The following is an 18,671-nucleotide window of genomic DNA, read 5'->3' on the forward strand; positions in this document are numbered from 1 at the left end:
GGGGAATAAATATGGTAAATGCAAATGGGCATTTTCCACTGAGGTTTGGTGAGACAAGAACTGGACAACATGGGTTAAGGATGGAAGTTGAAATGTTTAAGGGGAGCATTATAAGGAAATTCTTCACCCAGAGCATGGTGAGAGTGTGGAATGAGCCATCAACAGAGCTGGTGGATGCGGGTTCGATTTCGATATTTAAGAAAGATTGGATAGGGACATGGACGGGACAGGTATGGAGGGCTACGGTCTGAGTGTAGTTGATAGTACTTGAAAGAATAGTGCGACAAGAACAAGATGAGCTGAAGGGCTTGTTTCTACGGTGTAATGTTCTATGGTTCTAAAGAATTAGTTGTCCTGAATGTCTTAAAAAACCCCAGTATCCGGAATTCAAGCAACCCCAAACAATTGTCAAAGAAAAAGGAAATAAATATGTTTTCAATAAATAAGAATAAATAAACATTTCATCAGCCAGTGGAGTGTCCCAGTCGTGCCCTACCCACAGCAGCTATTTGAATAAAGTTCTGTTTGAATAAAATGGGGTTCCCCAGGATGAAGAGCCAGGCGATGCTGCTTGCCACTGGGGCAACTCTCCCGGTGTCTTCCTATCCCTGCCTAGTAAGAGTCTTTTTCTTTATTAGTATTAAGTATACTAGTAAAGTTTTATCTGTAAACTTGGTAGGGGGTAGTCTAAATACGACGCCAACATAGATAGTGCAGCAGTTAGCGCAACGCTGTTCAAATTTAAATTTAGTAAATTACAGGAATTACCTGATTAAATTGAGCATTACATAATTAAGGACTTCAATACTGATTAAGTTTCCACACTACATTTTGCACTGTCTTTTGTCTTTTAAACTGTTTATTCATAACGTAGGTGTATTTGTTTGGTATTGCAAGTGTGTGTTTTAGACAACTGGAAAATTCTCATATCTTACATCCGCAATACCAGTAGGTGCCAGATACCGAGGATGTTACTGTACATGTGTTTTAATGCATTCATTGTAAGCAATTCAGTACTACAACACTTGCCATAAACGTAACACAAAATACGATGCATAAAATCTACAAAAATCTTCTGCGTTCTGGTTCTGAATGATTAAACTTTAAAAATAAAATGTATAATCTTTCTGCCTAAAGTAATAATTAAACACACAAGAAATTATCTCTTCATCGAGCACATACATTCTGTCTCCACATAATTACATTAAAACACACCCATTAAAATTAAAACTGCAGTTAACTGTCACCATTAAATGATAGCAAGGGCATTCAGTAAAATTTTAATGTACAGGGGGATTCTATCACAAATATACCATTTATTTCAGTGTACAATTCAACAAGTCGAGTGCCATTTTCATGGTTTTAATCATATATTGGACGTATAAGTCGACCTCCCCCAAAGATTGTGTTCTCTAAGCTGTTGAGCTTTGCCAGAAGGTGGATGTTATCATGGAGTCTCCAGCAAAATGACAAAAGTATGAAGCGAATTTTAAGTTAAAAGTAATAGAAGTGGCCAAGAAATCCAGTAACTGTGCTGTAGGTTTGGTTCTTTTTTGGTGTTTCAGAGACCTCTTATACGCTGAATCTACATCAATAGTTTTTTTTTTAAAGTTGAATTTAAAACTCAAATTTTTAAGGTCTCATTTTTGTATCTGGCATACAAGTCCACCCCTGATTTTTGAGAGTTTCAAGACTCGCCTTATACACTGAAATATACGGTAATTCAAAATATACAAACATGTCACCACCCAAATAATGAAATACCACAACACACTCATCAGATTGTAAATTAAATTCCGCTCAGTGAAGAATACCAGCTTCAACATCTTTCAATGTAGAATATAGTAATTTTTCTCATAACAGTTGACCAAACATTTAAGGGATTGTCGAAGATGACATTATGGCTCCCTTAAATTCAAACTATTAAGCTATATAAAAAAAAGTTGTACAAACCAACCATAATAGAATGTACAGGAAGAAAAATACACAAAAAAGAATTCTGTCACAAGTCAATGCTTGAGACATGCACTGCATTATTGGAAAAGATTTCAACCAGCACCACCATGTGGAAGACCAAGGGACAGCTGCAGTTCAAGTAACAATGCAAATATGTTCAGTGCCACTTCAAACCATGGTTCATCATAATAAATCAAAATTCTATACCTGAATAAGATAAATCCAAGTGATTCTACAGCAGCACGTCTGACATCATCGTTGACATCACTCACCTGAAAAAATAAGGAAAAAATCTTAAATTCTGAGGTGCTCCTTTATTTTCTACCAAGTTAATGAATGGATGGATCAGAAACAAATGCTTTTGGTCAAAAAAAAGGTCAAATCCATCATTCAAATTTGCTTTCCAGCCGAGTCTTCTCTGTATTCAAGAATTTGAAAACCTATGAATTGATTGTATCGTGTTTCTTAAAGGCATCAATTATATTCTAAGGAGAGTGCAATTTTGATTTTATGGGGTAACATAATTAAACTGTCCCAAGAAAGCTCATAAAGTGCATATCAACTGAAGAAGCATGACAGTTCAATTTCACCCATGTTTTATTATTCAAGTGGTAACTCCCCTTCAGATTTATTTGTATTCATCTCACCCTCACTCACTCACATTTCCCTCTGGTCATATGGAAGAATTAAATAGTTTGATAATCCTATTGTCACCTAGTCAGTTTCAAGCCCAATTCCAGGGATTCAAACAATTTATCTAGGCAAATATTAGAGTATTGTACGTTTTGCTTTTGGCTGTAAAGTGCTCTGTGATGTTCTGCTATTAAACGTGTTTTATCATTGCAGGTATAAATTTTTTTTTAAAGTTTGGCTCACTTAGAGTACAGTGGGCAATTCTGCTCACCCCATTGCAGGAAGGATGTGGAGGTTTTGAAAAGGCTACAGAAAAGATTTACCAGGATATTATCCAAATTTCAGGGTATGAGCTTGGAGGAAAAGTTGGATAAATGTGGGTAGTTTTCTTTGGAGTGAAGGTTGAGGCAAAACCTGGTAAAAGCTTATAAAATGATGAGAGGCATAATCAGAATTTTTCTCCCTGAATAAAAATGCCAATTAGTAGTAGACATGCATTTAAGGAGATGGAAAGTTTAAAGGAGATGTGTGGGACATTTATTTTTGCCCACAAAGTAAATGGAATGGGTTGCCAAGGATAGTGGTCAAAACACACATGATAAAATAATAGTTTTTAAGAGGCTTCTTGATGGACACATGAATATGCAGGACATGGAGAGGTAAATCTGAGAGATTTCATTTAATTTGGCATTATGGTTAGCATAGACATCATGTGCCAAGGATCTGATCCTGAGCTGTACTGTTCCATGTTTTGTAGATAAAATATTTTTGTTTCTTTACTTTAAAATACATATATAATTTCCAACTTAGAAATTACTGCTTTCCTTACATTGGTCTATTTTAAGTCAGCCTCCAGGAGATGGTACAAAATGATAAATCACCTAACTGCAATTGAAATAAAATTATGATTCTACTTACAGCAACATGCAGTAGTCTTCTGATTGCCTTATTATTTCCAGAACCACAATATGCCATTGCAACACTGTACATTCCAGAACGTCTGAGAATGGGATCCTATACATATCAGTGAAGACACCAATTATGAAATACAAACTTTTGCCACACAAGATGGTTAAAATATGATAGAATAAACTATTTTCTCAAATATGATTTCTGTTCTTCTGTAACAATTCCCATTTAAATTATTATCCAGGCAGTTATCATTTAGGATCATTTAATTAATCGTCCATTCCTTCTACGGCAAGCTAAATTCTTACCAATTAGAAAATGCTGAAGCCATTAGTAGCTCAACACCTTCATCTCTTTTTAAAATAGTTATTTATTCTCCAGGATATGGACATTTCCAGGAAGGCCGGTCACTTTTGCATATGGTATTCAGCTGCCACCTTGACCTTCTGATAAATGGACTCCCAAAATGCTGTTCAGAAGGAGTTCCAGAGTTTCAACTAGATGGCATTGTAGATCTGACAATGTATTTTGGAGGGAAACCTGCAAGCAGAAGTGTCCTCAACCACCTGTTCCTCTCATCTTTTTGTGATAAAGGTTATGGGTTTGGGAGGTGCTCTTGGAGTTGCCTGGTCAAGTAACTGCAGTCCATTATGCAGTCTTTAGCAGAGCAAATTGCTCTTTCCTAAATGTTCTTCTGAAACTCCAATCATCTAGCTGGGATCATTTACTAGTACACAGTCCAGTATGCCTCCCTTCCTGATTGGACTATCTCCATGCTGCTTCAAGAAACTCTTCTTGATGCATCTAGTAAATTCTGCCCATCTCAGCCTTTGGCATTAATGATGCCCACTTAATGTTGTACCCCACTATGACATTCCTGATGCTTTTATAACTTTCCATAACTTGTCTATATCTATTTTTCCAACTCCCAATGGCCATTGAGAGTCTATAATTAATATAGCCCTACTGAAGTGATGGCATCTTTTTTTCATTTCTGATCTCTAGCCACATTGCCTCAGTAGTTGAGCTCATTAGGTCCTCTCTGAGTGCATCCGTGACACTCTCCCTGATTAGCAATGCTATGACTCACCTTCTTTTACCCTCTTTTCTATCCTGTTTAAAAACTACAACATAAAAATTCCAAGTACCAATCCAGGCTTCAAATGTATCTGCCTTGCATTAAAATAAAAACATTACAGCCCCCCAGTCATGCTGTGGCCATTTACCTGTTCCTTCCTGTCCTTCCCTTCAGGCTTGCTTGCCTAGCATCTGGCCCCCCCTTGCTGCTCTTCCCCACAAGAATATTGGTCACCCAGTTCAGGTGTAACCTATCCCTCTTGTAGAGGTCATCTTCCCTGGAAGAGTGCTTAATAATCCAAATATCTGGATATTTGCACCAACTTCCCTGCACCTACTCCTTAGCCACACTGATCCCATTTATAGTATAACTAGGTTATGGCATGGGCAGTAATCCGAAATTACAACCTTGAAAGCCCCGCTTTTTAACATGCCATTCATTCTCCGGGACCACATTTCCTTTCCTACCTTATGTCATTGATACCAGAAAGAATCATGGAGAAGCTCAGGAGGTCAAACAGTACTTTGATGAAGGGCTCAAGCCCAAAACGTGGGTTATGTATCTTTGCCTTTGCTGCGTAAGACATTGTTCGACCTGCTGAGCTGAGCTTCTCCAGCATTTTGTATTTTTACCTCAATCACAGTGCTTACAGAATTTTGTGATTTACTCCAGAAAGAATCGTGATCTCTTGCTACTCTCCCTCCCCTCTCAGAAGGTCCTGTACCTGCTTAGACGTTCTGGATTTTGGTATCAGGGAGACAACACACTATCCTGGAGTCTCTCTTGCAGACACAGAAATGCCTATCTGTACCCTGATCACGGAATTTCCTACCACTATCGTTCTACCTGACTTCACCCTTCTCTGAGTCATTTATGGTGTTATTGACCTAGCTGCTGCTACACTCCAGAGGGTCATTCCTCTTCCCCCACCACCCAGCAATTTCCAAAGCAGTATTCTTGTTACAGATGGAAATGGACATGGGATACTCTGGAGAGTCTGCCTTCTCCCTTTATTTGAGAAAGAGATGGATTTTAATGATATACTGGTAATTTCATGGTTGTAGCGGCCCTGATCTACCCAGTTTACACACAATTAAAGAATGCACTTACTCGTTTCTTTCAACACAAATTGGAGGTTGACTTTCATTTATTCTCCTCAGACACAACTCCCCAAACACCACCCAGCCAAACCCTCTGACCTTTTCATTGACTTACTGCCACATGGGTAATCCTGACGCTCACTCTTCTCCTCCTGTGTCTGAGATCCATCCCACATATGGAGACTGCTTAACTAACCCACATACCTGTGCTATTATTCCCCCACATCATGATGCTAGGGGTACATCAGCAGCAATTGGCACTGCTCCCGAGGCAGGTAAATATGTGACTGCGACAGCATCCCCATCCCCCTTCCCCCCAGCCTCTGAGCCATGCAGAGAGGTGACTGAATGGAACTGTCCCACTACATAACTGTCTGGAGGGCTGACAGTCTGGCCCAACCTCAAACAATAGTGCAAGATAGGCGATGGATCGTCCGACTGGCAATGGTGCGAATGGTCCTCTGACTCTGGCCCCGACACGAAACATGAACCATCAATATACGCCAATGGAGAGTGTGTCAGCTTTTCCATTCCTGTCAATCACAAAAGTCTTCAGGTGCCATTGTAAGACCTGAAAAGGACCATCATAAGCGAACAGCATCGTGCTGAAGGAACACACATATACCGCGTTGTAAATCATCCAGCAGGTAACGCATGAGTGATCTCATGTTTTCCCGAAGACTATCAACGTAACTTGCCAGATCAAAGAGCATTGTCCCTGGAGTCAGATTCACAAACTCGCCAGGCAAGGTCAGTGTAGTGCCAATACTAGGGCTGGTGCTGAACATCCAAGATTTGCCTTTACAACAGTATGCACACCAAGGAGAACCATGGGCAAACATTCGCTCCACGTAGATGTATCGGCATCTGTTGTCAATGCTGCCATTTGCTGCTCCAACACAAATAATCTTCGATTGATAAGGTGCTGGCATTTCACAAGTTGCAGTAAGCAGTTATTTCAGCTCAGTTGGCTCCTGTTGATTAGGGGAAGTAGCCAATCCTTCTATCTTCATTCCAGAGATTGTGGACATAATGAAGTCAGCATGACTGACTGAGAATGGGCACTTGAAAGACACTCACCAAACGTCCTTGAACTTGATGAGGAAAACATTGGAGGAACCAGGTTCAGGAACAACTGTTACCTCACCACCATCAGACTCCTCAAAGACAAACTCAATCAGAGACTCATTTAAGGACTCTTACTTGTGCACTTGATTGATTTTATTTTGTTCTTTCAGTATTGCAGTTTGTTTACATTTGTTATCTGTTTATAGTTCTTTTATTTGTTTACCTGGTGTACAGTTTATTTTTGCACTACCAATTAGTGGTAATTCTGCTGCGCCCAAAGGAAAAAGGAATCTCAGGGTTGTATGCGATGTCACATATATACTGACAATAAATCTGAAATAAATAAATAACATCGGTTTCCAAAAATCCCCTTCAACATGGTCTGTTCCAGGTAGCCTGCACCATTTCTTCAACAGCAGTGACAGTTGCCTACTGCCTAGGCTGACTTTAGCTAGTGACTTGGCAATACAAACCTCCCTTCTTGGCTGCCACAGAATAGCAGCCTTAAGGACGTCATATGGGAGATTATCATCCAGATCAACTAAAACATCCGCCACTTCACAGGCAATCTGCTCCGGATCAGTGTCGGTCGCCGGTGTTGACATATCTGAAGTGACCGTGACATACGCAAAGTTTAGGTTCTATATTTATTTAGTTAATTAAAGTTAAATTCCTTCTTGACAGTGAGAAATGCACTCATTCATTAATCCAGAATTCTTATTCCGTAAATTAAACACCATTCTACCATGCCCATACAATACTTCCTAGACATAAAGCTTGGATGTAAAGCAAATGTACAATATTAAGCTATCTTTATAAAAACATTGATCAACTTATCACAAATGCTATAATTCACAACACATTAGAATTCCCTGAATAATATTTTTTGACAGATTCCCAACAAAAACAAAAGAAATTAGATGAAAATGCTTTGGGAGAAAATGTCCAGTTAGCATAGTGATTAGCTCAACGCTATGACTGTACCAGCAACCCTGGTTCAAATCTTGCACTGTCTGTAAGGAATTTGTATGTTCTCCCAATATCTGCCCTGGTTTCTTCTAGGTTTTCTGGTTTCCTCCCACCCTTCAAAAATGTTCAGGGTTGTTAGATTAATTGGTCACAGTGGTGTGAGTGTAATGAGATCGTGGGCCGGAAGAGCCGGTTACCATTCGGTATCTCGAAATTTTTTTAAAAATTAAAATTATTCTTACCTTGTCTCTACAAAGACTCTCAATGAGAGCATCTGCTTCCTCCATTCTTCCGTACATCACCATAGCAATGCCAACAGCCAAGCCACGAAGAATCTTTTCATGCTGGGTCTCCTGAGCATAACCCACCATATCTTCAATAGCTTGAGCTGATTTGGATCCTAACATGACCAATCCCAGCGCCAGACCAGCCGCCTCACCTGCATAGAACAGGAAAGTCAACAAACACTGTAATTAAGAAAAAAAACACATAATAGCATTACAGCTACTTTTAAAAATCGAAACTAAATAATTAATTGTACACTGTTATATAATTTGGTGTGATCCCAAGTCTAGTAAAAACAGAAATGGTGGAGAAACTCAACAGATCTCACAGCGTCCATAGGAGGTAAAGATGTATAACCGACGTTTCGGGCCTGCACCCTTCTTCAAGGTGTAAGTAAAAAGCAGGAACACATCTGAATTAAAAGGCTGGGGAGATGGAAATAAAGAGCAGGGGAAGGAGAACAGACAAAAAGTGATAATTGAATGGATAGGATAGGAGGGGAAAGGTGAGAACTGATCAGGAGAGGGGGTGGCTTTGTGAATGCAGAACTGAAATAAAGAAATAGAGGGAAGAGGGAAAAGAGAATGAAAGATAAAAAGTTTGGGGATATATGGGGGTGGAGATTAGAGGAGGGAGATGAGAGGCTAACAGAAACCAGAGAAGTCTATGTTAATGCTATCTGGATGGAAGGTGCCCAATTGGAATATGAAGTATTATTCCTCCAATTTTCAGAGAGGCAGTGCCCGAGACCATGGGCAGACATGTCAGCATGAAAATGGAATAGAGAACTGAAATGGGTTGCCACTGGGAGATCCCAGTTACTGTGGCGGGCTGAGACGAGGTGACCTCCCAGTCTGCGTCCAGTTTCTCAGATGCAAAGGCGACCACAGCAGGTGCACCAGATGCAGTGAATGACCCCTGCAGATTCAGAAGTGAAATGTTGATTCACTTGGATTGATTGTTTGGAGCCCCAAATGATGGTGAGGGAGGAGGTGTGGGTGCAAGTGGAGCACTTCCTGTGGTATTGGTGGGAAGGGAGGAGTGAATAGGCAGTCACAGAGGGAATTGTCCCTGAAGAAGGCAGAGAGGGGAAGATGTGTCTGGTGTTGGGATCACATAGTGGATGATGTAACTGATGGAGGATGACATGTTGGATTGGGAGGCTAGTAGGTTGGTAGGTGAGGGGAATCCTGTCCTTGTTACGCGTGGGGTCAGAGGGGGCCAGGGAAGATGTGAAGGTAATGGAAGATATGCAGGTGAAGGCTGGGTAGTTGAGAGGAAGCCATGTTTTTTGAAAAAGGGGGGCATCTCTAATGATCTGGCATGGATGACCTCTCCATCTTCCACAAGGACTGCTCCCTCCGTGACTCCCTCATCCAAGTACAAAATTGTCATTTGACAGTCAGAGGGAATGTTGTGCTGTTAAAGAAATGTTAGCCCAAATACACAATCTATAGACTCTTGTAGATGTTACAAAGAACCTGTGCCTTGACCTTTTGCTAGTAGAGTAAAATTCCAATAATTTGGTCTCCAATTTTGTTTTTGCAAATCCTGAGAGCTCAGCACGGACTCATTGTGCCCCTTTCCCATGATTCTTTAAGCTCACTGTACCTCATTTCCCACTCTTCCTTTTAAATCAATTTGGGCCTGTTACCAGCATTTCCTTTAAACATACTGAGCCCTGTTTCCCCACACTCATTTTAAACTCACCCGTGGCCAGTTTCCCACACTTCCATAAACTCATGGGACCCATTCTGTGTTCTCTTTAATTTCAGCCAGCTCACTGGAAAATTCATTATACTACTGTTTAACCAACAAAACAGAAGTAACATCCAAAAATTGTGAAAATATGCTTGTTTAGCACCAAAAAGTTCTAAACATGCCAGATGATCAGAAATTTACTATATTTTGAAAGGCATCAGGAGACTCCTCCCTATTATCTTGGCCATTATCTTGGAATCATCACTACTTAAATATATCTGGTCATTATCATTTTAATACTTATTGAAGCTTGCTCTGCACTCTGATCAAAGCTATGAATTAGGAATTAAAATACAAGGTCAAAAACAGCCTAGTAACAATGTAAATTAAAAAGAGACTGTAATCTGAATAAAAATCTACATTATTCAGTTAATATTTTCAATCATTATATGTCGATCATATGAAGATCGAACATGTACACTCATTAGATCCCATTTACTAATGCTCTCCTTCATGTGGCAGAACTTACCCTTAACAAGTTTTTTTTTAAACTCTTCCCATTTCCTCCAAATTTGGATGTAGCCATGAGGTTACACATGGGCCTCAGCTATGCAGAGCCTGTTCCAATTCTACTCAGGTACAATTCCCCAATTCTTCCTCCATCGCATTAACAATTGCATTGGTGTTACTTCATTCCCATGCAGAATTCAACAATTTCATTATTTCATTAACTTCACTGCCAACTTCCACCTTGCCCTTAAATCTATCTGGGCTATTTCTGACAGTTCTTTCATCAACCTCTCAGGAGACAAGATCATCAATGCACAGCTATTATAAACCCACTGACTCCCACCGCTACCTGGATTATAACCCTTGCCACCCTGACTCTTGTAAGACCTTATTCTCCTAATTTCCTCTGCATCTATTCCCAGGATGAGACATTCCACTCCAGAACAACAGAACGTCCTCTTTCTTTAGCAAATGTTGATTCCCCTCAGCCTGTACCCTTGTTCCTGATATTTCTTGTACTTCCATTTAAACCCCACCTGTTCCCCAAGTAGAATAAGCGCAGAGTCTCTTTGGTCCTCATTTGCCACTGTCAGCTTCCACATCTGACATACTATCAACCAATACTTACACCAAATCAGCATGATTCCGCCACATCTTCCACTCACAATCCTTATCTGCTCTTCATAAGGATCAGTCTCTCCAAGAGTCCCTGGTCCATTCTTCCCTCCTCAAACACCCTTCCACTTGTTTAGGCACTATAATTGCAGAAAGTGCAAAACTTGTCCCAACATTTCTTCCCTCACCTCTATCCAGAACCACAAACAAACCTTTTTAATGGGGCAGAACTTTACATGCAAATTGTCCAATCTAATCTACTCCATTCATTGGCCTCCTCTACATCAGCAAGAACAAACGTAGATTGGATGACTATTTCACTAAACACCTGCGCTCCGTCTATGAATGCAAGCTTGAACTCCGAGTAGCCAACCACTTCATCTCCCTTCACCATTCCCAAGTAAATATTCTTGTCCTCCGCCTCATCCATTGTCAGGATGAGGCCAATCATAAACCTGAGGAACAACACATCACTTTCCTCCTGGAATGAAAATCAATTTTGCTAATTTTAGGTAACCACTCCTCTTTATGGTTCCATTGATTCCATCTCTCTTTACCTACTGCCATTCTTACTTTTAACTCTGACCATACCTCCTCCCAATGTCACTTCTTCTACCCGTCTCTCCACCTCTCCCAACTTCTGACCAATACCTCTCATCCCTTCAACTTTCAACCTTTTCTCTACTCTTCCACCCTTTTATATACCTGATATCTCCCCTCTCCACTTTAGTCTTGAAAAGGGATCCCAATCATTTCTACCCCTGCATGCCACCTGATCCGCAAAGTTCCTCCTGCGGTAAACTGTTTGCACAAATTCTACACTGTTAGTTGAAAAATGCTGACTGTACTTGTCCAACATTTTGTTTACTTTGTATTGTCAATGGTGACAGAGATTATTTTTTTGAAATTTTGGAAATTGAGGATAGAGGAAGAATTCATTAAGCCATGCAATGGTCAAAGTTACAAACTCCATAGAGGTCTTTATACAAATTACTACTCTATTTGGGACTCTGCTTCTCTCTTCCATACCAGTAACTGCGTCATCTTGATATAGATTTGTTTTTAGCAGGTCATAGACATCCTGTCGAGCAGTACCCAGTGCAGCCAAACCAAGACCAAGGCATCCACCATGGCGTACAATCTACACATAAAAGGATATGCCAAAATCTATTATTTTAAACACAGACAAACATATGTCAAACCAAATACATTTTGTAAGCCAGTCTAGAGACAAATATTTACAAGAGATGCTAAACTTATGACAATTTAAACTAAATAATTAACAATGGAAATACACTTCCAACAGCAAATGAAACGATTTTGCAGCCTCACAACCATGCTGATATCATTCTAGATGTTGGTCTCGCAGATCAGAAAAATTGATTTGAATTGAAGTTGAATTTTCAAAGCAAATATTAATTGTTTGCTACTAAAAATAGGCCATAAAATAATTATATTACATTTGGTACACTGAATTACATATGCCACTATTGGCATAGAAAACCACTCATGTATATTAATAATCAATACCTGAATGAGTGCAATTAAAAAGAAATCAAACATTTCCACAAAGACTATTGCCTAAGTGTAACATTGTGGAGTGCAAGGGACGTTTAAGAGGCAAGAGCAATGGTGACAGAATTAAACAATTTAATTACATAAATTACAAGCCAAACAAGTGTGGTTATGTGAGAGCTGATGAAAACCATTAGAATTCACTGTAATCAAATGTGTTTAAGGAACACTGGCACAGTGACAGATTTGGATGCTACAATGCAACATTAAATGGAAGCAGCATTACCATGCCACCATTCCAAAAGGCAGCCACTACCCTTTGGTTAAGTATGGTGGAACAAATCAATCAATTGAGACAGGATGATGTAACTACAAGTGAGGAAAGTATATGGATCTATAAAGGTAGCCTGTGTGCATGAGAGAGGAGACGGTATAGTAGATGAGCAAAGTGATAAAGGGTATCATTGAAACTATGGCAGTGAGAAGGAACACTGTAGTCACTGGGAGTATTAGAGGAGTAGAAACTAATCTCTTATTTTCTGCATCCAAGAACGCGTCTCAAGGAGTGTGTTCTATGTCTAGTGCCCATTTAAGTGTTAAGGACATCTCCTCAGAAGGGAGGTGGAAGGTGTACAAGAGGAATGTGTAGAGAGAGGGAAAGATTTATTTGTCTTGGTTCACATGGGAGCACACAAAGTAAACCGGACAAAGTTGGTGGTTCTGCTGAAGACAAACAGTTGATGATCCAAGTCATATGTAAATTGTCACAGTGTAAATAAAAAGTCAAAATACTGAATGTATTGTTCAAAGACAGCAAGGGGAGAGACAGGTTTCAAGTCATATAGTGTGAAAGGTTACTTTGCTCTGAGTTGGCAGGGATCTGATGAGCTGAATAGTCTTATCCTGTGTTTAAAGAAAAGTGAAAGAGTCTGTTAGGAAAGTGCAGTGCATACAAGTATACGAGTGCTCCTTTGCAATCTTCAATGAAAGCCACAAGATTCTGAAGGGACGACCTGGTAGATACAGAGTTAATGTTGCCCCTGGCTATAAAGGGTGAGCCATTCAGGAGAGAGACAGAAAGGAGCATCTCAACCCAGAGGCTGATAAACATTTGGAATTGGTGACCCAAGAGAATGAGAGGCTTAGATTGCTGCATTAACAGATTTTAAGGGAATCATGGTATATGTGGTTAGTGCAGGAAAGCTGTGGTGAGGTGCAATGATCTGACTGAATCCACTCTTACTCCCATTTTTTGTTAAAATTGTGTTCTAGGTGAAAATTCTAATCCTCAAACTTCACATAAATACATTTAGCACTTACATCATTACTTGCATTCTTTAGCTGGTTGAGCAAATACTCTATGATGTCACCACCATGATTGGCATGGATGAGACCAAGGGCATACAGTCCTCCCCCTTCCTGATAAGCTGAGCCAGGTGAAGAGTCCTTGGGTAAGTATGTGGCCATTAACTGCAATGCTTCCTTTTCATGACCCTTTGGAAAGAAACAGAATTTCACAGTAGAGATTTCAAAAGACACTAAAAATGCAAACTGACAATTGGTACTTCCTGCGAGCTCAAGGAGCAACTGCTTTCTTGAACAAATCATGTTTTGATAATATGCAACTTTGGTATACAACGAGGTGACATGACTTTAAATGGAGTAGATGACCTTAAATGAGAAAATAGAAGTGATAATGTTTTGCATCAAACCGAAAAGCAAAATTAAGATGATCTGAGCAAATACAATGTTGGATCATTACATTTTTTTTGCATTCCACTGAAGAAATGTTCAAAATATTGCAAATAAATTGCAATGAAATTTCACCTAGTTACACAGAATTAGAGAATGCAGTTATGAAGAGGTTTAGGAAAAGAGTCATTTTACACTAAGGTGTTTAGGAATATAATTACTTGGATAAATCAGATTATGTTTAACTACTCAACTAAAGAGGGTTCAGATATTCCTTGGACTTCTACTGATCAAATCATACCTCAAAAGGAGAATGCTTTTATTTGGACAAGAAATCTTAAAAGTACAGAAAGCTCAGTCAATACCAAAATAATGCTTACTAATCAACACATCAGCAGGATGGCCAAGCAACACAGATTCATGAAGGTGGTTGGGAACACTTTGTATAAAGATTTCATACAAACAAAAATGAAAAATGAGAAGTGATCAATACTTCCAATCTGTTCTTGGTAAGAACATTGTAAGATCTTAATATGCTTCATGACTACAAATCTTAAATAACAATGCAAGTCTGAACTGTACAGAATTTGGCGCCATTGAGGATAGTCAATACACCTTTGTAGGTGTATTTTTAAAGACATTTTTTTCCCCCCAGTCACTAAATTAACAGCTTTCATTATCTTCCTAACTTTGTAAAGATGGGTAATTCACAGTGCCTGTTTTTCAATTATACACTCGTGTTAATGCTTTTGACTTCTTACTTGCATCTGCAATATACTGTTTCAGAAGAGTTCGCTCCAGAAACATCCGTTCAATTTTACCAATTAAAATTAGGCCAGAACTAAAAAAAAGAATCACCAAATTAAAGAGCAATACTAAAATAATCTTCCCTTGTGAATTGTATATATTGAATCTTCTGTAATTAGAGAAATAAGACTATTGAAATTCAAATGAAAAAGAAAGATTATGTAGCCTGGTTCTGAAAAACACACAAGCTACTTTTTCCAGAATACAACTCCTTACTTTGTGGAAGTAAAACACAAAAGTTTGCAGACACCGTGGTAAAAGTGAAAACACATAACTGCAGAAACTCAGCCGGTCAGTGTACTTTAGATAGAGATACATAACCAACATTTCACGCTTGAACCCTTCATCAAGGTATACCTCAATATTGGTTCTGTATCTTTATCTTTGCTACCTAAAGTACATTGTTTGACCACCTGAGTTTCTCCAGCATTGTGTTTTTATTTTTTATTTTGCACCTTTACCTTATGGATGACTCCAAGACTGGCTGTTGCCGTAAACTTAGCCCAGTTAGTGGCTCTTGCCAACCACTCAAGGTTCTCTCTGGAATACAAAATTTAATTGTCAACCTGATCCACAAGTAGAATCTTATTTTTATTCATTATGAAAGGTTTCTTTTAACTTGTTATTACTTCCTGATCTATAGTGCAAAGATTGAGGATAGCATCTAGATTACCATGTGAGATGAAGCAATTCTACAGACTGGGAATCTGAACTAGTTCAATTCAGTTTTATATGGTTTATCAGTGGAGGCATTTTATGTGAAGACACAGTCTATCGCCACTGAATAAAAAGCAAATGTCTTGGCAAATAGCCAGTTTGAACCAACATGAATGACAAACAAATATTTGGCTATTTTCATTGTGTCAGGTTTTCCATAGCCTTGCCAAACAAAATAATAGCATCAAACAAATTGTCCTCTATCCTATCACTCATTTCTCCACATCCATAGCATGTCAGGGATTTTGCAGCAATTATTGCCCACGCCTTCAGTTGATTAACAAAATCTTCAAGCTTGCCTGCTTTTTTTGAGGAGCAGGTTTCTGGATACAGTGAGCTCCCAGTGACAAGCTAGGCTACCAAAAGGCAGAGTCTTTCTTAGTGCAATTGCCAGATTACCAATGAAAACATATGAAACTCTGCCCATTTCACTTACAAAACTACAGAAAAATAAATACTCATAATAATGAATGAAAATTAAAATATTTAAAAACCACTCAAAATTCAAAACTAAACACACTTAAATCTGTAGTGCAGAATCACAACAAATATGGCTCGCGAAATTAGTTTCTTCCCCATCTGGTTACTTATGATATGAGTAGCCTCAACTACAGCCTTGCCAATATTCCTAAGAGTCCTTATAAGGAGTTGCTTGCAGTATCATTCATCAGGAGCATATGAAGAAGCACTATGGAAGCTAGATGCAAATCTTAACTATAAACCTCAATCTACAGCATTCTTAGCAGTTTACACGGGTGTGAAGGGTCTAGAAACCCAACTGTGCTGAGAATTGGTCTGATCATCTGAGCCCCAGTCTAGATTCAGCTTAAGGCATAGGAACATTGTGCTGATAGGCACTGGTCTATCATTGTATAAATGAGGTTCAATGTTGCTGGGCACGTTTCTCAATTTCACAAGGTGCAATTTCATTTATCTCTTTTGAAGTGTTGGCACAGTCACAAATGGGCTGAAGATTCTTTGATCCATCACATTTGCCAGTGATTTCCTCCAATACATACCATAAATTTCAGCGTATAAATTGACCGGTGCACAATTCAACACCCCCCCCACCCCCTGTTTTTTCAGCCTCAAGGGTTTTATGATATATCTGGCATACAAGTCAACACCAATTTTCTGGCTATATCAGGTGCATACAAGTTGACCCTCAAAACTCGCAATGCCTGAGATGGGCTGTTGACCGGCATATATGTTGACTTCCATAGATTGCGCAGATTGATCTACTGGGCATTGGCTGGAGGTGATTGCCATCACGGAGGGTCCATCGACACAATGCAGCCTGCGACGAAAATATGAAGCGAGCCTCAAGTTGAAAGTGATAGAAATGGCCAAGAAAACCAACATCTGTACTGCTGCAAGAAAATTTGTTCGAGATTGGATGAAGAAAGAAGAGGCTTTAAGAAACATACCAAAAAGGCAATGTTCTTTGAGAAAAGGAATCACTCGTTGGCCAGAGTTGGAAAATCACATTGCAGAATAGGTACGTAAATGGAGGCAAGATTGCTACACGGTCACCCAAAATAAGAACATTTGCACTGCAGTGGGCACCCAGACCTCAGTGATGATTTTGAGGCTACAATAGGTTGGTCCAATCATTTCAAGAACAGGAAAAATCTAGCATTACCCCAAAAAAAACAAAAATTGCACAGAAACCACCAAAAGATCTTGATCATAAAGTTAAAAGTTTTCACTAGTTTATTATAAGAAACCGGCAGAAACACCAGTTTGATTGGCAAATATCAGAAACATGGACAAAACTCCCATGAACTTTGACATGATTAGTAATAGGACAGTGAAATGGAAAAGTGTTAAAACTGTGCAAACCAGAAGTACAGGCCACAAAAGGACCAAGTTTACCGTGGTGTTATCATGCATGGCTGACGGGACAAAGACCCTAATCTTCCATATATATATATATAAAACCCTGTGGTCCAGTAGCCAGGTTAGTCTAATAGAAGTAAAGGATAAGAAAGCATCATGTCTCCAAGTCTAATTGTGTGAGTGCATACACAACAGTGGAGACGAGGAACTAAATTAACCCTACACATACTCCATGCACCAACTATGAGAAAGAAAACAACAGAAAAAAGGTAGAAAACAACTACCTAACAACCCCAACAAATTTCTTCCAAAAGATCAAGGTGAAAGTGCACCAAGATGGCGGAGGGAAAGTTCGGGAAATTCAACAAAGTAGAAGGTTAGGATAACTACGTAGAACAGTTTAACCACTACTGCATAGCCCACAATATTGTGGAAGGTCCAGTAAACTGCAAACATGTCCTCTTCCTCAGTATAAAGGGCAGCAAAACATTCGACCTCCTCTAGACCTTGCTGTCCTCGGAAGATCCAGGAACAAAGACATTCAACGAATTATGCACAGCTCTAAGGAACCATTTAAGCCACAAACCACCAGTTATGGCAGAAAGGCAATGATTCTATAAAAGGAGACAAGGACCAGGAGAAACAGTAAGTAAATGCCTGACATTGTTGCGCAAACTGGCGGAGCAGTTTCTAAATCAAGCACTGCAAGACAAATTAGTGAAAAATCGCCAAGCAAGGCAAAAATTATGAGGAATGGATCAAGACATTACGTTACAGATTGCATACAGAACTGCCTGCAGCTCTGAAATGGCAGATAAAAACTTGGATGTGGGTCAACCAGACCTACTGGACGGGAGGTCTTCCCACCAACAATGCTTCTGTTGAGGGAAATACAACCACCGACCACAAAATGATTTCTTCAAAAATTCTAAATACAACCATTGCAAAACAGAAGGACATATCAAAGCTAAATGTTCACTTCTAAAGCACAGGTGGCCTGCAAATAAACAGGCAGCTAAAGTCAAAACAATTGCAAAGAAATTGACCTTCATGTTCCTGAAATTTCAACTCCTGAGATATTACACATCTGAGGAATAAATGGAGAAAACACAGCAATCTTTATACAGCTAAAAATAAATGGACACCCCCCCTGAAGATGAAGTTAGACACAGGGGCAGAGGTGTCCCTAATGCCGTTACATGTAAAGGAACGCTTCCTACCACACGTCCCGGTAAAAACAACCGAAATAACTCTAAGATCTGTTACAGGAGACAGAA

General features: G+C 39.4%; 1 protein-coding gene across 1 annotated transcript in view; it reads right to left on the reverse strand.

The window, feature by feature from the left end:
* The window catches only part of psmd1 (proteasome 26S subunit, non-ATPase 1), a 93,550-nt gene that overhangs the window by 44,762 nt on the left and 30,117 nt on the right, over positions 1–18,671 (reverse strand). The window contains exons 11-16 of the mRNA XM_069897161.1: positions 15,300–15,378; positions 13,660–13,833; positions 11,854–11,965; positions 7,956–8,152; positions 3,508–3,603; positions 2,164–2,228 (exon numbers count right to left, since the gene is read on the reverse strand). Coding sequence (XP_069753262.1) covers positions 2,164–2,228; positions 3,508–3,603; positions 7,956–8,152; positions 11,854–11,965; positions 13,660–13,833; positions 15,300–15,378 — 723 coding nt within the window. The remainder of the gene's footprint in view (positions 1–2,163; positions 2,229–3,507; positions 3,604–7,955; positions 8,153–11,853; positions 11,966–13,659; positions 13,834–15,299; positions 15,379–18,671) is intronic.

The sequence above is a fragment of the Narcine bancroftii genome, chromosome 9 (genome assembly GCF_036971445.1).
Source record: "Narcine bancroftii isolate sNarBan1 chromosome 9, sNarBan1.hap1, whole genome shotgun sequence".
Lineage (NCBI taxonomy): Eukaryota > Metazoa > Chordata > Chondrichthyes > Torpediniformes > Narcinidae > Narcine > Narcine bancroftii.